This window comes from Gambusia affinis, linkage group LG02 (assembly GCF_019740435.1).
Source record: "Gambusia affinis linkage group LG02, SWU_Gaff_1.0, whole genome shotgun sequence".
Lineage (NCBI taxonomy): Eukaryota > Metazoa > Chordata > Actinopteri > Cyprinodontiformes > Poeciliidae > Gambusia > Gambusia affinis.
This window is the reverse complement of record NC_057869.1, coordinates 29921015-29944077: the sequence shown is the minus strand read 5'-3', so window position 1 is coordinate 29944077 and position 23063 is coordinate 29921015. Positions and strand designations below refer to the sequence as shown.

The 23063-nt window shown below is 41.7% G+C and overlaps 1 protein-coding gene across 2 annotated transcripts in view; it reads right to left on the bottom strand.

Moving 5' to 3' along the window:
* Nucleotides 1-16083: 16083 nt before the first annotated feature.
* mmp15b (matrix metallopeptidase 15b) overlaps nucleotides 16084-23063 on the bottom strand; it is a 30812-nt gene continuing 23832 nt past the window's right edge. For both annotated transcript variants that reach the window (XM_044142056.1, XM_044142066.1), the window contains exons 9-10: nucleotides 22895-23013; nucleotides 16084-22664 (exon numbers count right to left, since the gene is read on the bottom strand). In XM_044142056.1, coding sequence (XP_043997991.1) covers nucleotides 22150-22664; nucleotides 22895-23013 — 634 coding nt within the window. In that variant the 3' untranslated portion in view covers nucleotides 16084-22149. The remainder of the gene's footprint in view (nucleotides 22665-22894; nucleotides 23014-23063) is intronic.

The window sequence follows — 23063 nt, the reverse complement described above, 5'->3', positions numbered from 1 at the left end:
TTACTGACTGGGACCATAAAACACAAAGGACTGTCAGATTTGAAAGCTGGCCGCCCTCAGAGCATTAGGTCAGGACCAAGCTGCCACTTTCCCCACAAATCATCCCGCTCTCCTCCTTCCTGCTTCCCCTCCCATGAATGTGTTTGTTTTGCTTTGACTGGAGAGCGTGTGGTGAGGATCAGGACCCAAATATCTGTCTTTACTGCCAGGCAGGTTGTACTAAACACACCTCCCACATTTCCCTGCGTGTGGAGAGGAGGGACGGAGGCTGAGCTGTCTCTGTAGGATTCTCTTCACATTCAAACATGACACTCTGCCAAACTCACCCAGCAGTCGTGCTCAGGTGTTTCTAAAATGCCTTTTCTACAACAGGTAGCTGAAAAAAAAGGGCAGCTGTGCATGCACATGCAATGTGTGACCTACTGGCGTAAAACGCAGCAGGCAAACAAAGTGACCAAGACAGTCGACTTGTTGATATTCTTGTGGGAACATTATATAGTCAAGGAGTGAGAGAGAAACAAAAATTGAGAGTTGTGAAAGAAAATCAAACTGTATTTTGAAAGACAAATACATAATATTCACCGACTTTTTTTAAATATACGTTATGCAGTGATAGTAATAGCCTGGTAAAATCAGCTCCTTGTCCACTTCAAACAAAATCGATGCCATTGTTTATGACTCTTCCTTCTGTTTGCTTATTGGCTAATTAAAATTTAGGCTGAGAAATCGAGCGACATGGGAGAAATGCCAGTTGGAAGGGAGATGATAACCGAGTGGAACTGCGTTGGAAGGAGATGACCAGTTGAGCTTTAGTTTTTAATTTTTATGTTGATAGAGGTCTATCCACATGTGACCATGTCACTTTTTACATTCTTACATAGAACAATAAAGAAACTATGACAAAAGTGATGGTAAAGCTTGCTAGGGGGAAACAGCAGAGAACTTAAAAACAATCTCCAATGTTCAGCTCCCCTCAGAACCCCCACCACCTCCAGCTGCCTTAAAGCTGATCCAACTATTTTTGGAATATCATGTTTGTCAGCTTGTGTTTGAAACGCCTTCATTATTTCTCCCATCAGTGCCTGAGCCGTGGCAAATGATGTTTAACAGCTACAACTCAAAAAAGAACCTGGGAGTGCGCGGCATCGGGATTGTCTCTTTGGAAGCTCATTCAAAGGGAGGGAAAAGACGCAGAGTTTCTGTCCCTGCAGCTCGCGTTTGTCAGTGAGAGTTACTTTGGGAAAAATGAGACAGAATTATTCATCAGGAGGATTCTTCGCTCTGACAAGAGCGTCTTTCAGAAACTCCCAGGCTGCACAGCAGAGGCAGAAAGGTGCCGCCGAGTCTCTCTCAACGTACGTACATTATGTCTGATAAATCTGACTTGTACTCAGCGGGGGGGAAAACATCGCTTCAACGCAAAGCAACAAAAACATACAGACACCCACACAGCATTGTGTGAAGCACACAATATCTTTTGTCCTCCGGGTCACTGGCTGTGCTGTAATTGCCCTGATGAAAGGAGAGACGCAGAACATGGCCTTTAGTTAATTCTATCTCTTGAGATCTCAGTTTATTATGAGCCTCATTTTAACATTCTTGACTTGCATGCTCATTTTAAACTTGACGTTGTTTACCAGTACATATTCTGACAACACTTACCTCAAGTACAGCTTCCCTGCAAAAGGCACAAAGTCTTACAAAGTATTTTTGGTCTAGTTTCTAGTGCAAATATCTCAGTACACTTGAAATAAGACAAAAATAACTTATAAATAACTTTTCAGCAAGATATGGGAGCTTTTTGAAGTCAAGCATTCAGCAATATTAAAGAAAAAGTGCTAGTTCACTGGTAGATTATTTCACTAATAACAAGGCAACATGTCATGTTATTAGTGAAATAATCTGGGGCAGTGTCAGAATCAACTTTCTTGAGCTTTACATCGTGGTATAACATTATTCCCTTATCAAAAACATACCTGCAGTGTTTCCTTGATTCATCATGCAAGTTTGGGAAGTCCTTTAATATCCATAGCAACCATTCAGTTGCGTAAAATGCCTGGATGGACCTAGCTCCGCCTTCCAGATGCAGCTCCTCCTCAGAGCTGCGTCTTGAGGAGCCATGTTGTGATGACTTCCTTAAGACGGAGTTTCAGAAAGAGCAGGAGTTTTTAAAGAATCAGAGACGCAATTTCAAGGCATTAACTCAAAAAAGTTACATATCTTTTAAGTCATACTTGACTTAAAAGAAAAATATACAACATTTTTACAACTGAGGGTGCTTTTAGATGTGCTATGAAATGGAAAACATACTACCCCTTTAAAGAACTATCAACTTAAAACAAACTGCTGTATCTTGCTAAAAAGTTTCTTATGAGTTAGTTTTTGTTTTATTTCAAGTCTATTAGGAGATTTGCACTTAGAAAGTGCAAATCCTACCAAAAATACTTGGTAGGATTTTGTGTTTTTGGAGTGTTGTGCTTGCTGATGGAGGAAAGCCTATTAAGAAGAAGATGTTCTGAAAAAACCTCTAACCTTACACACTTCTTCTTGCCACACTGACTACATCAGCCAGGCAGAGTGTGGAAGCTCTATTTTTGGCTGATTGCTGCCTCTCTGCTCAGTATTGTGAATTCAGGCAGCAAATAAGACGCCACACGGCAAAGGTCGTGAACCAGACAGGAAAATATGTTGCTTGTACAGCCGACTGTCCCCTCAGGAAACTCAACAGAGACAATTTCCCCCTGGATTGTCTCCAGCTGGACACCACTACATTTATGAGCTTCTGGCTGCTGCACTTCCATTACATGGAGCTTTTACCATCAGAGATTTTCCTGTGGCTTCACCCAGGAAGCAGTATAATCTGCACCGACGCAGCTGCATGATAAGAATAGATGAAGATGCAACAGACACCTGACTGGCACGATAAATAGCCTCATAAATCCACCCCACTACTGGCTGCTGATGTGTGTAGGCGTGTTGGCGTGTGTGTGTGTGTGTGGGGGGGGGGTGTAGGTGTGTCTGCATGACCCCAGGGAGGTAAGTTAGTGGTCATAACAGCATTGGTTGCTCGGTATCTGCCTGCATTCCTTCGTGAGTCAAAACAGCACAAACACATTCTTTGCCACAGAGAATAACTCGAGAGTTGTTCTTAGAGTGGTGTCTTATTTAATTTTTACCCAGCATGCACTCTGGAGGCTCTCCTATACTCTATTTGGAGTGTGGAAATCGACTCTTAGGTGACATATATTGCGTCATCTTGAACACACGGAGTCGTCTTCCTCCCCTTATTGATCAGGTCCATGTTGAACAGCCTGTGTGGTTTGATGTTTGATTGGTCAGAGGTTTGTTGCAGTGTTTTATGGTCCAATATAAGTTAATTAGCAGAACTCTGTAGCGCTGGACTGTGTGCTAGTGAGGCAGTTTCACCATTTAATTCAAGCTTGTAGGACAAGGGACGCCTCGAAAAGTTGCAGGACTCTGGCCCATGAGGCCTGCGGTTTGAGAACACTGCTCTAGACTCTTTCTGAAGAACTTCAAATTCAAAAGTACTTTATTAATCCCAAAGATAAATTAAATGTTGTTGTAACTCATTAATTTAGATTCAAAGAGTTACTGAAGATGATGATGGCTGTTGGCAGGAAAGATCTCCTGAAGCGGTCTGTACTGCACTGAATCTGAAAAAGCCTCTGACTGAAGATGCTCTGCCTTCCCAAGACAGTTTCATGAAGAGGATGGTCAGGGTTGTCCATCATGTTTTTGATCCTATAAAGAATCCTTCTTTGTATAATCATCTCCACAGTTTCCACAGTCGTCCCCAGAGCAGAACCAGCCAAATTTATCAGGCTCTGATGCTGCTCCCCCAACAGATGACGGCTAGTTCAAGGTTATTCAAGCTCATTTTTGGCTGGAATAAAGTCACCAATTACTCAAACTGTAGACTAAATATATATATATAGCCATCATTTCTTCAAAGAAGAAAGATCTCCTCCCTCACCATTGTTGCCCTTGGCGGCTACAAAAAAGAAGGTTGCCTCTTAGAAACTGAAAATATGTTAATGCAGTGCATTCTGGGATTTAAAGTTTTCTACCAGTCTCTTTGTTCTCAGTGTGTAGCTCGGCTGAATTCATCGACTTGCGTCAGTGAACAAGTGCTTTCTACTTCATGTATATTGAACCTACTGTTTGAAATTTAACCTTTTGACTAAATCTAGTCTCTCTCACACAGACAGCAAGCGAGCGGTCATCTGTTAACTTGGAGGATACCATCAGAGGAATCCTGCGGGCCAGTGGGCAGGATCTGATGAAGCAGCCAGAACGATGCCTGAGCAGGCAGAGAACGAGTGGGAGTGATTGGGGGGGGGAGATGAAACAGACCAAGAAGTGATGTTGCCATGAAAAAAGATGAAAATGTGTTAGAATGAGAGCAAGCATACAGAGGCGAGAGCTGAGAAAGTTCTTCTTCCATCAGTGTCTGACAGTAGAGGAAGAAGAAACTGTTCCTAATCCAGTCAGACAAACTGATTAGCAGCTCATTAGAATCAGCTGTTTATGGTAATAAACTTCCCAAATTAATTTGGTCTTATCGTCACAAAACAAACGAGTTTGGACAAATAATTCCGACGCCACTGCTAATCTAATTTTGCTCAGAATAATATTTCTCCAAATAGAACCGTGTTCCCTCAAAGCAACGGCTTCTTGTTAAAAACAGGATGTTGGCACTTCTGATCTATTTCTGCTGAGAGAGCAGTAGATATTCCTTATTCTGCCTCGCAGCAATCCTCTGCAGCAGCAGATGTGAAGTAATGCTGAATGTCAAATGTCTTGAACAGCACTTGATGGCTCAACCTCATTCCCACGGGTGTGTTTAGTTTGTGGAGTGCCCATCTGTCTGCAGGTAATGGGGCGTTGCTGTCAAAATGTTGAATGCGGTGCCTACAGGTAGTTTGACTGGGAGAGCTTTATTGCGCTGCAGCGCACTCGTAGTGGGAAAGTTTGGATCAATACGCATATTTGGGGTTTTTTACTTCAAGGAAAAGATCAATATCACTTTCACATCTGAGCAAAAAAAGTGCTGTGCAGAGGCCATTAGATGAAGATAATGTAGCGCTCAGACTAGCAAAGGTCATCTGTCTGGTGTCATATCTAACCTTCTGAGATTGTGACTCATCTGAGCTGGTTGTCCATCTGTCCAATGCAAAGCTTGGCTAAAGGGAGAACCTGATATTTAAAGATCGGGCACAAATTTCAAACTTACAAAAAAAAAAAAACACACACACAATATCAGGACGAAAGTTGTGGAACAACTTCAAGATTTCAGCTGCCGCATTCATCTCTTCTTTGGAGAGTCTGGACTTGGAGTGACCCTCACAAAGCTGGAATCTCAATCAGTCAATCGGGTTTTTTTGGATAGCACATTTCAGCAACAAGTGCTTTACATCATAAAAACACACAAATAAAAAATCATAAAGCAACATACAGTCACTGACTGAGAAAACAGCAAACAAACATTACAGAGCCATCATCAAAATTGCCAATACATTGAATACGTTGTTTTTAACCTGAATGTTGACTCAGATCTGTTGAGTTAAACCAAATACTTATCAATTATATGGAGTTATGAATATAAAAACTATTCTGCATCTAGCAAATAACAATTGTAGTGGTAATCCTAATTGTTAAAAAACAAAGTAATGTCTTCTACTTTTAGCTACATAGTTTTAGTTTGGTTTCACAGAAAAGGGATTCAGCTAAAGCATCAGTGCTTCTCATTTCCCTCTCCATTCTTCTGTTTGCTGTTTGTCTGCTAGCTTGTTTAAATCTGTACTGCTCCTTTTGAACCTGCTTGGTAAACATGATGGCATCTGCGGAGCCTCCACTCCCATCCTCAGCAGTTGATCCCTCTAGCATTGCATTGCAAGGTGCCACAAGCTCCACATGGTTCCTCCATAGTTTCACACAGACATTGTGTACTTAGGTGTGGTTGTCGGCGCCACCCTAACAGGTGTTGTACATGACTGCAGAACGTTTGGAGAATATTGTATCCAGATGCTAAGTGCATCTCTCTCTGTTTGGAGCTTTAATAAGTACCAGCTGCCATAAACTTGCAATAAACAGTTTTTACACACACAACCAACAGATGGGAGGCAGATTAACCAAGATGTGGACCAGCCCATTCCCTGCAGTTTGCACAGGTTTTATGTTCAACGAATTTCAAAGATCACAGAAATATGGTTTTGCTTTGTCAGTTTCCAGTCACCACTATTGAGTCGTGTTCATTTTAATCCTGTTTGAACATCATCAACATTGCTTTTTTAGATCAAAGACCTAACACACAACTTCTGTTTACCAGGGTACAAAGACTAGCAGCCAATGAAAACAAAGCAGGAAGTACACTTTTCACACATAATACATACAATTTACAGCAGTCTATTCTGCTTATTTGTAATATTTTATTTGGTGTTCGCAAAACATAAGTTGTAAGATTGTATGGCTTAAGGCCCCAAGACACTCGGGCGCACTTCAGCATGCGGAGATCTGCGCGGACTCGAAGCGGACGTCCGCTAGACAAGTCCATCAAGGGTTATTTTTATGACCGCATACTCGGTGTCGCACAGTAAACTGCCTTGTGAGAAAACGGTGTTCACATCAAACTGTTTTGTATGCGACACAAACCGATGTCATTAACGGCTGAGAATTGGCAACATCCTCTGGACGAAAGGGGCGATGAAGAACGTCTCATCGAGAAAGTCAGGAAATATAGTAATCTATATGACACGTCTTTGAGAGATTCTAAAGACTTTCAAAGAGTAAAATATTCATGCGATGAAATAGCCCAGACCCTTGGAAAGGACGAGCCATTTTGTGGCAGTAAATGGAAGTACCTCAGGGATAGATTTATAAAGGCAAGAAAAAAGAGGAGAGGTAAAACTAGGAATGGAGCAGAGAGAGGTGTCCCACCTGTTTCTTATATGTTTTCCTGGCTGGACAACTTCGTAAAATACTGGGAGACGGAAACTAATGTGCCTGTTGAAGTAAGTATTTGCCAATTTTAAGATGGTAAAGAATTTAAATAGCTATCAAAAAGTTGTCATACCTTATAAAGTAAATAAAATTATTAATTACCGGTAAATAAATTGCATTTATTAAATCCAAATGAATCATAAAATAATACATCGATTTGATGTATTGCCTGCCATCAATATGTAATCATTCTACATTGTGTACATCATTAGGACTTCAGTAGCAGTTCCAATGGGGTGACTTCATCTGCTTCCTCCAACAACAACACCACCTAAGGTGATCCATCTCCACCAGCCAGTGAGTCCAAGGCCCAAGATAAAACACTGGCAGCCTGCTCCATGGAGTCTGATGCCCTAAGAGAACATCTCTCCGTTCTGCTCCGACCAGAAAAAAGAATGGAAGGAAGAGGGAACGGAGGGATGATGCTGATGATTTGCAAAAGAGGCTAGAAGCCATTGACCAACATAGAGAGGAGAAAACCTGGAATGAGGATTCTGAGGATGCACGGTCTGCCTCTACAGTGACAGATATGCTAAAAAAAATTGCCTCCAGGAGTCAGAACACTGGCTCAATTCAGCATACGTGAGCTCCGTTTTGGGATGGAGCAAGAATATGTCCATCAAAAAAACTTTGATGGCTCCTTGGAGCCACTGTAGTTGGGTAGAATAAATACTAAAGAAAATGTTTTATATCTGACATTACTGGGTTCTACATTGTCAAATGTGATTTATTTAGAAATTTTAAATTGTGTTGTTAAAATTTTCCTGTTAAATGTATATTGTTTTGCACATTGTTATGAAAGTAGGTGTGACTAAATAAATTTTGACCCATACAAATACGTATATATTTTTTTGTTTTAAAAGACACACAAATTGTTAGAAATCCAAATGTTTATCATAATAGAAAGATAAAAATATATAAATTGATTCTAAATTGATTGAAACTAAATCACACAAACGATGAGCCTCTTCTTATTGTGGCTCGTTATTTTTTCCAACTTCCTCCAACCTTAACCTCCTGTTGTGTCACTCACTCCAAACAGATGTCCAATGCTCTCAGCGCCTGTAGTGGTACTCCGGTTTCCACAGAGCAATTGCGACTCTTTTCGTTTTTAATGGCACACATTTTCTGAAGGTCGTATCTGTCCGCTCCAAAACAGGGGGTAATAAATTACTTGTGCCCAAGTAATTTATTGTGTCTTCAGACATCCAGATGTTCTGGAGCCACTGTGCATCGGTGGATCCTGGAACAACAGCAGACAACAACAACAGACCGACGACCTCCGGAGATGGAAACTGATGTAAAAAAAAAAAAAAAAGGAAAACATCGTAGTTAAACCCCATAAAATGTTCTGGGAACATTCAGTCCAGTTTTCCTTTTTTCACATGATTTCCAACTGATAAAAGCAACTGTAGCAATGAAACCAAGCAACAACAAACTAATAGCATTAGCATCCATTTACACATCTTGTGTCGTCTTGCACTGCTATTTCTATGATATTTTTTTTGCTGTTTTTTTCCTGGCAATACATAGCAGTTGTTCCACGTTCTGCCTTCTAACGACCTCTTGCTGACAGAATTTATTTAACTGTATGATGGTGATGAGCGGCAGCATTAGCTCCATGTTGTCCATTGTTGAGTCTTCTTCCTCTTCTTGATTTTTTATTGGTGGTTGACAAGAAACTTTATGGTTGTGTAATCCATTTGTGTCGGCTTCTTCACTGGGACGATGAGGTGTAACTCATATCAAGTCACAGGCACCACTGATATTCAAGGTCACTTTAATCCATCTGGTAGAACAACAACACAGTTATTATTTTCAGTGTGCATATGACAGCCGGAGGCAACGGTCTGTTCAAGGCAGAAAAACAAAGGAAAACACAGTTAGTATCATGACCAAGTGGTCAGCCATGGACAGCACAGCACAACCGTGGGTGAAATTTGATTATATCATATATATTAACATATATTTTATGTTATTTTTTCAAACTTCCTCCAACGTTAATCTCCTTCGTATCTCATATCTTCTACTTGTCCTGTTGTTTCATCATCTCTTTCTTCTTTAGTATGTTGGTGGTTGGCAAACAGTTGAAGAAACCATTACCGCCACCTACTGTTAAAGGGATTTGACCCCATTGTTGAGCCGCAAAATAAATTACGTCAGCGCCAATCCCCACCTGCCTCCGTTGCCTCGCTTTGCTCAATACAAACCCAACAGGGCAGCAGTACCTTCGGTCCGGTCCGAAGTACCGGACCGAAGGGGGCCATTATGGCCAGTCAGTGCAAAAAGTCCTTTAGGGAACTTTAAATGTAACACGTTATAACTCAGCCAGACCAAAACAATCCATTACTGCCTTTTGGCACTCTCACTGGTTAAAGGTATAAAATAAAAATCCTCTACATGAGGTTTATGTTGTGATGTTTTGAAATCTGTGTACAAAAGATTTTTTCCTCCCCAACCCCAGCACTGCTGTGAAGACTCGACTCAGACACAAACACTGCAATAACCTTGACTCAAACTCTAAGGCTTGTGTTGTTCATCTGTCCCCTGTGATGTTTTCCTTATTAAGTTTATTACATGCCATCACTTTTATGAGTTTTCCCCCCAGTGATTGGGATAATAGCTTAATCGTAACACAGGAATGTTCTTGTAAGAATGGACTTTGAAACGCGTCCACCAAAGACAGTGTAAACACAAGACGTCAGCGAGGAGAGGAGGATAGGCGTAATGATTAGGTAGATCTGCTCATGAGTTCACTGTGGATCCATTAAGGCAGTAAAGTTTTCTGCACACGATGCTGGCTTATTCCAGTCATATTGATGTTAACGTGTATATTCGCCCAATATGTCTGAAGGGAATGCAACAGATTTTCATCTTAAAAGTTAATAAAACAAATGAATTTCAAATGAGAAATCTGTGAACATGCCCCCAGCTGCGATTCTGTCTCATCTCTCCTGGGTCTGCAGAGGTCAAAGGTTCATAACACAATGGGTTGTGGGAAGTCTGGCGCTTGGTTTTTCTGAAATCAGCTGTTTTGGAAAGTAGGTCAAAATATTCTCCCAGGAAAAAGAAAAAGTGAAAACTACAGTAGTTTCCAAGCAAACCAATCCAGTCTCACATATGTGTCAGCATTTACACTTATTATATACATCTAGTAAATCTAGGTCTCTTAATCGTGATGTTTGCTTACAAGAAGAGCTTTACTTTTGTGACTTCAGTGCCTACGTTTTAATCAGTAGTTGTCTTGAACACTGAAATGCATGTTTTTGCAGTGTTGTTTTTGAGAATTTACAATAGTCTCATAATTATACATTAGAGCGAATATGTAAAAAATATGGCAGCGATCTATTTGTTTTGTATCAATTTCTATGACCAGGGAAACACAGGAAGTGGTAGGAGGATGATGGTTTGTTTCTGTCTTTTCGGACGATGTGCAGCTGGCTTCACCAGAGCTCTCACAGCATCACACAGTTCAATAGAAAGGAGCGTTTTGAATGTGTCTAATTCATAGCTCTTCTGTAAAATAACAGACTGAAATTTCCCCAAAATGCAACATTGTCGTTTCAACGCCGGCAATATTGTAAGTGCAATATTGAAAAAGGTTTTGCACATTTAATAGAAATGTTGAGGTGCTTTCACACTGTCTTATATCTTCTATTAGGCACATGGTGTCTCACACTTTGTCCTTCTTGACATTTCTTCACCACTTTCATATGTGTCAGCATCCAACGTCATTTTCATTTAAGGCCACGCGTAAAAGTAAACACTGATAACTGCTGCGTGCACCACCTTATCCCACAGTTGGTTCAGTAAACTCACTCTGATCAAAGGGGTCAGGTGACCTCACCACTTTTATACCTTTATTAAAAAGTCCCAGTGTTTGCAGCAGCGCTGCGTGGGAGCGTGCAGCAGCACAGTGAAGGCCCGGGGCCCATCCAGCTGAGTCTGGGTGAGGTTTGGCCCCGAGCTGCACCTCTGTCCTGACAGCATTTTATAAGCATCAAGAGTGTCTGAAACATCTCTCTGCCAAAGGCTGCATGAAGACACACTGAAACGATTTGTGGCACAGATGTTTCTACAGTATTACCTCATTTTGAAACATAACGAGCAGAAGGATGGCACACTGAGAGAAGAGAGGAGACGAAGTATTTAACTGTTGAGTATCTGGTTTTAATGTGCAGCACAAGTGAGTACACCCCAACTGATGTGTCAGCAAACCTTTAGCTTCCTTACAGAATCAATCTTTACTTATACTATTCAACAAATTGATTCCAATTAATGATTGCCAATTTGTGCACATAAGAGAGGATGATTCTTAAGAAATTCTTTCAAGACCATGTCGTAAAAACAAGCAAATGAAAGTCTCAGGCTGCGATCACAATGCTGGCAAAAATATCACAAACTGACTGGCCAAATATCACTCTTGGCATATTTTTATGGCAGTCTGAGCAGTACAAATCTGATTCATTTAATCAGAGGTTTCTCTAAACACCTTAGGCTATATTCACACACCAAGCTTCTGACTTTTTCACAATAGTCTCAACTGTCCCACTCAGATCTTTTTCACCTATAAAAAAATCCCATTTGTTCCATTCTGATGATGTTCTACATCGGATATTTACATATCCATTGTTGTCAAAGCTTCTGCCTGAGCAGTCGCATCACATTTAAATCTGACTTTTACGTCACTGCCGTGAGACACCTATCATGATTCTCTACAGATGTTGAAGTTAATGCGCCACAAAAACCCGTTTCTATTAATAGTTCTTTATTTTTATTCGTTTTCTTTGTGCTGTGATTTTGTCGGCTGCCACGGCTGAATAAATGTGAAAATTGACCCATTCTTACTTCCGTAAACGGAGCGCTGCTGTGTGTCAGAGTGACGGATACAAAAACAGGAAAGGTGGAAACAAGTACGAACAGTGGCGGCCATATTTACATGTGATGTAATCTAAATTATGTTACTGCCTTAGGCTCAGAATTATATTTTAAAATCATAAGTTTGAAATGTCAGTTTTCCTCATAGTTGTAGCGTTAATATTATGTTAATATTCATTATTATTTTTATTTTCAAATGTTTAAACAGTTTTATGCTGAGGACTTTATATGTCTGTTATGAAGCAACTTTCATAATGAGGACAGCTGAGCTTATTGATAAAGAAAAGAAAGAAGAAAAATATACAAACAAGAGATTTTAGTTCAGGAACAATACACTCGATGAGCATTTAGTTTCTAAAGCATCAATTTCTCCCAAGTTTTCCAGTTTCATAAAGTTTGGATTGGCTCTCAGTGTGTCTTCAGTCTTAACAGTTAGCGGTTTTCTGCATCCACTTTTGACTTAATAGTTAAAAGATGGTGAAGTGCAGGCATTAGAGAGAACCCAGGACTTGTTTTTATTTAGAACAAGTGTCCATCAGCAGACAGGTGTCTCAGCTGGAACTCATTCAGACGTTTACAGATAGCCATAAGCTGCACCAGCTAGCAGTTAACTGCCTCTGTTTTGTGTGTGATCGTGTGCCGGAAACAAGAGTCATGGAACTGAATGAAAGTTAATTTTCAACCTAGAGTAAAGAGAAGGCTGCAAGCAATAACAGCGTTGTGCATTGTGTGCCTTTTAACAACCGGAGCAGGAACGCTTCAAACGGAAAGACATGCACACCTTTTTTCTATCTGTCTGAAGGTAAACCAGATCAAAATTCTCTCTTTTGTTTTAGGTTTTTTTAGGATTACCAAAATTATTTCTATTTGCTCAATGGCACAATAACGAGAGAAAGAATTTGTCAGGGATATAACATCTTCAAAATTTAACGTTTACATATAGAGTGACTACTGTCCTGTTTACCAGATGACTTGGTGACCTTGTTAAGACGCAGGCTGAAGTTGTTGAGACAGAGTGAAGCACATCCTGTTCTGACTTGGACCGACAGACCACTCAGAGAGGAAGAAGTCATCATCCCAAAGGAAACATTAAAAAGCCAGGCTGCAGCTTGCAAAGGGACAAAAGCCTTCATTTTTGGAGAAATGTCCTGTGGTTTGCTGAAACCACAGGACATCAGACCAGTTCCACTGGTCATTATGTCTGGAAAAAAGAAACATTAATGATTGTAAACCTGGGAACGTCATCCCAACTATGAAGTGTGGGGGTGGCAGCATCACGTTGTGAGGCTGCTTTGCTGCAGGAGGAAATGGCACACATCCTAAAATAGATGGTGTCATGAGGAAATGTGGAAATACTGAAGCAACATCTAAAGATATCAAACAAGAGGTTAAAGCTCAGATACTAACAGGTCTTCCTAATGTACAATTACCTTCAGCATCCAGTCAGAGTGGGTTAATGATCACAAAGTCATCTAGTTATGCAGATGATACACAACTCTACATTACGATGTCATCAGGTGACTCTGAACCCATCCAATCACTGAACAGATAAATGTGTGGACGTGCCCAAACTTTCTCCAGCTGAACTGAAACAAAACTGAAGTTATTATTTTTGGACCTAAAGAGGAACCATCTAGAGTCAACGCACAGCTACAGTTACTGCAGCTGCAAGCTATAAATCAGGCTTTCATCTGGGTGTAGTGATGAACTCTGACCTGAACCTTCAGAGACACATGAAGGCAGTTACAAAGTCGGCCTCCTATCACCTGAAGGACATTGCCAGTACTGAAGGACTAATGTCCCAGCAAGATCTAGAGAAACTCATCCATGTACTTAACTTTAATCACATTGATTACAACAACTTCTTCACATCATTTAATAATGTAACATTATAAAGCAGGTGTCTCAAACGCCAGTCCTCCAGGGTCGCTGTCCTGCAGTGTTTAGATGCGCCACCAGTACAAAACTGGAATTAAATGACTTAATGACCTCCTCCCTGTGTAGATCAGTTCTCCAGAGGTTTGCTAATGACCTAATTATTCTATTTAGGTGTGGAGCAGCAGAGGCACATCTAAAAGTTGCAGGACAGCGGCCCTTGAGGACTGGAGTTTGACACCCCTGTCAGTGGTGCCCAACGTGGGTCCTGGAGGGCTGGCATCCTGCATGTTTTAGTTCTCTCCCTGGTTTAACGCACCTGGATCAAATGATGGCTCATTAGAAGGCCTAAGAAGAACATTGACCTGCTGAAGGTTGTTACTATCACCAGGGAGAGAACATGCAGGATGCCGGTTCTCACTTTGGGGTCCCCTGTCTCAGGCCTTCTGGTTCTGGTTCTGCTCTGCACACCCAGAACCAGAAACAAAAGAGGAAAAGCAGCATTCCGCTTCTACTAGCACCACAAATCTGGAACAAACTTCCAGAAAACTGCAAAACAGCTGAAACACTGTCATCTTTTAAATCAAGGCCAAAAAGGCATTTCTTTAGTTTCCTTCGATTAACAGTCTGGCACATCATTGTCTGTTTTTAAGCCTGTCATCATTTTCCCCTCACTTTCCCAGTGTAATAAAATGCTTTTTTGCTCATTTGTAGCTTTATTTTTCTTTTAATCAAGTAAAGCACTTTGAATTGCCTTGTTGCTGAAAATGTGCTATACAGATAAAATTGCCTTGCCTTTCCTTGGAGGCTGGGTTCACCGCCCTGCAGTGTCCTCCTCCTGCTCCTCCATTTCAGTAAAGTACTAAGGAGACATAGAGGATTGATGTTGGGGTGGAGGAGACTCTGGTATCAGCTACCAGTGGGGGTCTTACACACTTTTTTCCTCCCAATCCTGCTGCTCCTGGTCGGCAGGAACTGAAGGTGTGGGTACAGCCTGGGGGTCTCTGACTGCATCATCGGCGTTGTTAGGATCCTGAATCATTAGGAGTCTCTGCTTATCAATGTCTGGTGCTTCTCAGCCTCCGTGTTCCCGTTCAGTTTTGCAAAAGGATGCAGATTGGTGAAAACTATATAATTCTGGAATGGTTTTCTTAGGTCAAATAATAAGTTCCTAAATTTGATCAACACAATCATTTTATTTATGCTGAGATTTCCACAAAACATTTGATTCCACAAGAGCTTTTAAATGTTATCTCTGATGATTGGAAGCTTAACTTTTTTCTATATGGTCATACTTCCTTTTGTCAGTAGATTAGACTTTATATTGTTATTCATAAAAAAGCTTTTTTTTTTTACATCCCTTTCATCTATATATTTTTTTATTTTTGCTTGGTTAACCACTTATTTGTAACATGAATAACATAAAGTACATAATATCCAGAAACTTTGATCCATCCATCCATCCATACATACATCCATACATGTAATGGGTATCTACGTAGACAGACAGACAGACAGACAGTTAGATAGATAGGTAATTTCTGAATTATGTCCATGTGACAAAATTTAAAAAGGTTTTTAATATCTTTGCACGTCACAGTAATGTTTTTATTTCATGGTGTTTTTTGTTTGTTTATTTGTTTGTTTTGTAGTGATTGATTTTTATTTTCTGGGAAGAATGACAATTAAAATGGGTAAATTTTCCATCGATTATTTTGATTGTTAGCCCTGAACAGAGACACGGGAGCCTCCTGACACACTCCTCTATTAGTCAGATGATTCTCTGAGGGATTCACATGAAGACAAAGGAAGAATTTGACATGACTATTAGACAACCAGGTCAAACAAGGTATTTTTTTCTTTTACTGCACAATTAATCAAACTCTGCTGCTCCGTGTTGCAGTTCCAGTGTTGGGATAAAACCCTCAGTGGAGCAGCAAACAATGGATTTCCTCTCAGGGTGATTCCTGTGTCGTTTTGGTTTCTTACAGGCTGCTTCAGCGGCTCGCTGACTTCCTCTCAGCTCATGTAGCTTCCTGGCATCCTGCCAGCCTGTTTCACCCCCACCGTAGAGCTTCCACTGCCTACAAGACCATTCTGCTGCCTGTCCCGTGTGAGACAGGAAGCTGGGCCCTCCTGGACAGTGACCTCACCACAGGAAGAGAGGAGGGTGTGTGCTCTGTGTGTGTGTGTGCGTGTATGCGTGTGTGTGTATGTGTGTGTGAATCGTAGTTTCTTCTGATAAGCCCTGAAGCATTTTTGCTGCTTCAGCTGCTCCACAAACAAGAAAAAAAGCTTAGAAAACCATTCTTCCTTTTCTCAGAGCTCTTTTTAATGTGTACATGTCCAGCATGGCTTGTTAACACACTAAACTAGAATTGAACACAACACAAATGTAAAAAAAAAAAAAAAATCTAAGAAAATAAAAACACATCCAAAATATTCATTGGAATGCTATAAACAATGAAATTAAAACACATTTTCCTCATCGTTTCATCCCAGCAGAGATGAAACTGAAATTCTTTATTTTACAGAAAACAGAAACAAAGAGTCAAACGGCGTGAAGCCAGTCTCTACTGTAGCTGCAACTAGAGGATAGAGGCAGTTTTATTAGGTCACCTGCCCAACAGTCTTGAGTGTCCTTAAGAGGCACGATGATCACTCATCTGTTGCACTCTCAAGGCTCTGAAAGTCATTTGGAAGCCTTCGTTTCTGTTCCATTCCCATGGAGAGTTAGTGGAGTGGCCATTTAAAATGAGTGGTTTCCAAGTGAATGGGCTCAGTGAGCAAGCTGAGGGGCATTCTGGGAAAACAGGAGGATCTGGACAAACCGCAGTCCTCTGGGGCTCAACCAATCTAGACTACAAAAGCTGACCTAAGTGAAAAGTGAGGCAGTATGTTCTTCGGATCCTTTGCTGTCCATCCGTCTTCAGCGGAGGTGTGATGACAAAGACAGAGCTGCACAGAGAAACCGGCTGATAACCGGTCAATGCACTGGACACCAGCGCTACCTGGTCATGCCAACAAACAACACTCTTTGGCGTGGAAGTTGCAACTGACAGAAGAAGAGTCAGTTGTTTACCTTCATTGTCAGTGAAATGTTTAGAAATAAAATTGGAGGAAGAATAAAAGGCAAATGAAGACGATTAAAAGGAAACGTTTTGACTTGTGGAGACGTTTGAGCTGATTGATGTTTGAACCACTCTGAGTTGTGGAACAATCTGAATTCAGAAATATTAACGTTGAGGCATCATGTGGCTCAGTGATAGAGCTGTTCTGGACTGGACTCTTGACCCATGTGCTGCATGTTGTCCTCTTATCTTATCATCCTTCCTCCTGCTGAGCTTCTAGTGAATGAGAGCCACATGAACCAAAGGAAATGTTGGCAAGCTTTTGGACATGTCAGGGTCTAGATTTGCTAGGGAACAAACAGAAGCTGCTACAAATGCAATGCTAAGAACAGTAAAGGTGTGTTTTAACAACTAGTCATGAAACTCTTAAGTATCCAGACCATTTTTGTGCCATCAGAGCAGACGTCATGGTGAGGCGTTGGCTCAACAAACCCCTTATACTTGGAAGTGGCTACATATACATGCACCGTTTTTGGGACAGCCCCCCCCCCCAAAAAAAACAAAAAAAAACCCCAATAAAATAAATGAGAAATGCGAATAGATTATTAAAATTGAGGTTTGCCAAAAACAGCAGACCACAGCGTAGCGGAAGCTGGATATCAGGTACCGATCTCCGATTGGTCCGCCTCTAATTGCTGCCTTCTAAATAACGGTGGAATGGAATCAGAGGAAAGCTGGGCGGTCGGGGCTGAGCCAGGAACGCTCAGCATGCCGTGTTTACACAGAGACATCCTGAGACTCATGACAGCTCAGCATGTCCGAGCCTTCCATCTGAGACCCTCATAGTGAACCGACTGCTTACTGGTCGGGGCCTTAAGGAAAGCAACAGAGCTGACAGGTAGAGTGTTTGTTTAAACAAATTTCGTCACAGCTGATCTAAAAAAAGGCCGGACCGGTTTCCTAAAGGGAAGGTGGGCTGAGGTTGGATTGAGGGAGACAATAATGTTTTTGTGCGAGTATGCATCCAAAGAGAAGGAGAGAAAAATGGAGGAAGGGGAGAGAGAGAGAGAGAGAGAGAGGAAGAGAGCAGGCCATTGTTGTTGTGGTGATTCCCCTGGGCTTCCAGGGCCGGGCAGGCAGAGGGGGTGGGAGATTTACTATCAGAAAATAGAGCTTGCTGATGGAGAGTAGAGCTGATTAACTGAACACTTCAACACGCGCATCAATCACCTCTGACAAGAGTTCCTTCGATATTTCTCTGGCGCTTGGTGTCCAGAGACAATGAGCGGGACGGAACAAAGAGAAGCTGCTGAAACTGGCAGAGCGCGGCGATCTCTGAGGCGCATCGGCTTTCTGCTGGCTCTCTGCTCTTTAAAGTGGTTGTTTGGAGGTCACAGGAAAGGCAGATTGATGAACTCTATCTGCTACTTAGTGTCTAATGCGGTGAGTGTGCACTTTCTGAGCCTGTCCAGACACTGGGATGTCTGAGTACTCACAGATGTCCCAGCTGGACCAATGGGAGGGGAGGACAGGAGAGGACGGTGCTTTTAGCGCTGATTAGCTGCGTCCGCCAACCACTCCCTCTGACAACTTACTAATGATGAGAGGGAGGAGAGATGGACACAGGACACCATTTCTAAGCAACCAGGATTGACTTGCCTTAGATCAATCTGCAGGTTCTTGTCAGGCTGAGTGTCCTGTTAACTGTTGAAGTGTCCAACCAACATAAGTCTTCACCTTAACACTGCAGTGGGGCTCAGGGTCAACGGACAGACCCAAACCTATTCCTTCCTCTTCAACCTTTGCACATTTTGTTGTGCTGCAACCACAAATGTCTACATGTTTTACAATAATTTATTGTTATATGATTTAAAACTTAGGTTAATTTTTTTTTTTGTTGTTGTTGATACGCAAACATTTTAGTCCTTAGAGATTCCCACTTGGTGGTCAGAAGATCTGAAGCTGTAACTGCAGCAAAATGTTGTTCCTCCGTACATCGACATCAGTAGCATGACGAGGTTCCAGATTTACTTTGTGATGGTCTGTCACATCAAATACCAAAAAGATGCTGAAGTTTGTAATTGGAGTGTGACAAAATGTGAAAAAGTGCAAACAGTATACAGGAAGTGGGTTTACTTAAGCAGCGTGTGAGAGACTTCTAGAATAAATCTCTTAGTGACTGTGAGTTTTCAGGATGCTGGTAGAATTTCAGACAAATCTGCCTCCCATGGCCTCTCCTTCTTCTTCTTCTCCTCTTCCGTTCAGCCCTCGTTATTGCTGAGATCCTCACTTTGTAGCCTCAGGGAGGCAAAGTCAACGTCCTTTCCTCCGTCCCCTCCCCCCTCCTTTGTTTCAGCTGTAGGACAGTCAGACACCCCCCAATTACATCTGAGCAACCTGACCAAGCTCCACCCAGCACTCCCCATGCTCCCTCCTTATAGATAAGCCTTTCTTCCTTTGCCGTCAAGCTTGACCCAACAGCTTGACTCACCTTTAGATGCTAAATCAGAGTGATAAGGAACAATTTCTTTCAGAGAACCACAACTCAGATTTACCACTAAACCACAATGTGACAGTGGAGATACTAACACCAAACTGTAAGCTCATTTCACAACCTGAATTAGTCATTTTTTTAATAAGTCAGTTTTTATGTCAAGAGACAAAACAAACCGTAACATATGGAAGGTTTTTTTGGTTAGCAGTCTTCCTTTCAAAGTGTGAATAGAGCTTCACTTTATCTAAAAATCTAATTCAGCTGCCACAGAGCAGAGGCAAAATAAGCAATTTCACACTTACTGACATGTTTAATTTGCCCTGCAGGGCTGATCCAATGACTACTTCACAAAGGCTTCATCCTTTGTTCTTGCAAGATGAAAAAGGAGCAATGAGCTTTCTGATACGAGGGAACTTAAGGGTTTAAGAGAAAGGTCCAGGGGGTTAACGGCATTTTGTGCACACCTGCTGTTTTTCATGAGGAGGATTAGCCTGTGCTCACATGAGCCCACCCTGGTGTGTCCAGATACCCCACTATTCTGACACCAAGATGGCAGGTCATCATTCTTGATTTGTGCTGGACAGACAGGCTGTTTGGGAGTGTGTGGAACATTAGCTGGGCCCTGCTACGGTTTAAGGTTAAGGTTCTCTCAGATAATGAATACTCCCCCTCGTGTACAGCACAAAGGAAATTCCTAATTGTTGACACAGAAGAGGCAGACTGATGATAAGCCTGTCCTGAATGTAAAGGGAACAGGTTCTCCTTTGACTCTGTTTATCCTGTAGGACAGAGAAGTCTTTATATGTGTTCCCATATATGGGAAGAAGTACTGTATGGTCCAGCCAGCTGAGAAGCAGCTAAAGCAGGAATGCTAAGCTGTGCTTGATAATACTCAACGTTTACTGCAACCTGAATCTTATTTTAAGTCATGATTTCTATATTATGAGATTGTAGATCTGTAATTTAATCATCACTATAGAGAAAAGCAGATGAATGCCAGTGCTTTCCAAAAAGACCATATAAATATTAGAGTTTTAATCTGATTAGCATGTTTGTTTCATGCTTTAGATGATGCAAGAGATCTGTCGCAAATAAAATTTGCTCCTACCCTAATATTGACTGTGGAGGTTAGGAGAACTACTGGCACAGTGAAGCTTTTCTGATTCACTTTGAGGAACTAATGAGATGTGAAGCTAAAACAAGCTAACAGACGTTAGCATACAACAAGTGGATGTGTTTTGCACACTTTTTATTTTTTACAGCTATGACCATATAAAGTAGAATCCTCCTAGTTGAAAGCTAGAGGTGTTAAACTTTGCTTGAACTGTGTTGGTTTTATGAGGAAATATAGCAGAAACTACGACTGATAGTTTTTGTTTGTATGACGATTTTCTTTTTTTTAAATCTAGCAGATGAACAGCACAAATATATCTTTTTTGGCTGAAGACAGATGACAAGTGAAAAGCTGAAATTAACCAAAGTTGATTGAATATAATGAATTAATTACACAACATAATTGTGATTTTTGCTGTGATTTTGTTATTTCTGTGTGTTCCTATTCAACAAACTACAAGATGGTGATATTCGGCTCAATATGCTTGCACAAATGGGATGTACAATATGTTTGGCAGTGACTGTCAACAAGTGACTCATTATATTCTGAGATTTTATCTAGTATAACTCACAGTCTCCCTACTCCCATTATTTTTACTAAAGTTATTAGAGAAATGGTGAAAAGAAATTGAACTAAGCCTTTGGAGGGGACGATACCAACAACGTCACGTCAAAACTAAGGATGACAACCACAGCTAAATTTATCACCCAAAATTAATTTAGCTCCTGTTTTCTTTGACGCTGTTCACCATTTCCTGCCAGTTGTGACCTTTAAAATGTAATGCAGCCCACAGCTCCTCCATTGTGATTTCAAGAGCACAGACAGTGGCTATGTATGAACTAGGCCACTCATCGTTTCAACACCAAAAAAAAATGGAAATCCATGGATTCACCAAAGTCTCCACCTGGTTCTTTCAACAACCTTGTTGAGCAGATGAGCAGGTCTGAACCTTTTTTTGGGTTGCGGGGGACTAAAGTGATCAATCATGTAAGAAAAATCCAAATCCACCCTGGAAAACACCTGTCCTGTAACTGCCTGACTCAGAGGGTTTGAGCAAAGCCTCACGTGAGATACAAAAATTTCCCAGATTTCAGCTGAAACTGTGTTAACCATTTCCAGTTAAACCCAGCAGCATAACTTTGACACACTACACTGCAGACAAGCATCTAAATGTGACGACAGAATTGATTATCAACCAAGCTTCAAACCCAGTGCTCTGTCTACACAGGCTTGCTAACCCTTTGTGAGATGACATAAGCAGATGTTACGATAACCTCAAACAGAAAGCCCCGTTGAGATTCAGGGGAAAGAGGAGGGCCTTGCAGAGAAGACAGAGAGCAGAACAGCTTTCCTGGTTATGAACTAATAATAACAACATGAAGTCTCACACAGAAGGAACCAAAACAAAACAACATGAAAAGAAAAAATGTGCAAAGTTCTGTCATAAATAGACTACAGTCAACGCACTGTAGAGCACCATGGGCGAAGGGAGGTGGTTAAGGTGGTGTATCAGTGTCTCTAAATGTAAGACATAATTTACGTTCGATTGTAGTTTTTATCAGTACTGGATCAGGATGGATCTACGGCCACATTTACTAAGAGCTGCAGGAACCACTGAGCACAGATGGATCACCAGAAAGAGGTCTGAGTGAGAGGAGGGGAGGTATGTGAAGTTCAGAGCCTCCTCAAGCCAAGGGTCACACCCAGTCCTGAAGGGAGCGCTTGCAGTGCACCAGCAGCCGTGGCGTCCCTTTGCTCTGCAGTGTGTTGATGATGGCGTAGATCAATCCTAGGATGCACATCACCAGGACCAGAGGGATGGTCACCATCAAAATGTTCATGGTTCGTTCCTCGCTGTCGTCCACCTTCAGCACCACGTCTACCTCATTGGTGTCTTCTTCCCGACCCTCAATGTAATCTTCGTCCTTGTCCTTGTCCTTGTCCGAGCCTTTGCCCTTGTCAGAGTCTGTGCCTTCGCGGTCTGTCCCATCCCGTCCTTTGCCCTTGTCAGCATCACGGCCCACGTCTGGGTTGAATGGTGGACGGTTTAGGTCTGGGTATTTGCGTCCAGAGTCTGTGTCTTTGTCGGGATCCACGTCCACACTGCAGCCCATGAAGTCTCTCAGGATGGACTTGGGATAGCCTGGTTCGCTCTTCATACGCTGGTTATCAAACTTCCAGTACTTGGTGCCCTTATAGAAGAAGGTGTATGCTGGAACATGCAAAAGCATCAGAATGTGTCACCATAAAAAGCACGACAGTATGACATGTTTATCTTTTTCACTTTCAGCAGGAACACTGTCGATATTAACTAACCATCGCTCAAGACTTTACCACACCCTGATTCTTTGTTTCAGGTGTGTCTCATTCTGCTACAGGCACTTCCACTCATAGACACAAACACACACACAGGATAAATTATCTCATTCTGTCTCAGCTCACCCCCATCATCACTAAGGAAGGCCCCCTTGGGAGAAGAGGGCACTGAAGAGTCCCAGACATCGATTGACTTTGGGTAGCCTCTGTCAGCAGACTGTGACGTCTCATCAAAGCGCCAGTACCTAAACAACAATGGCAGAAAAAAGGTTTTGCTTCTGGTTGCACAATGAGG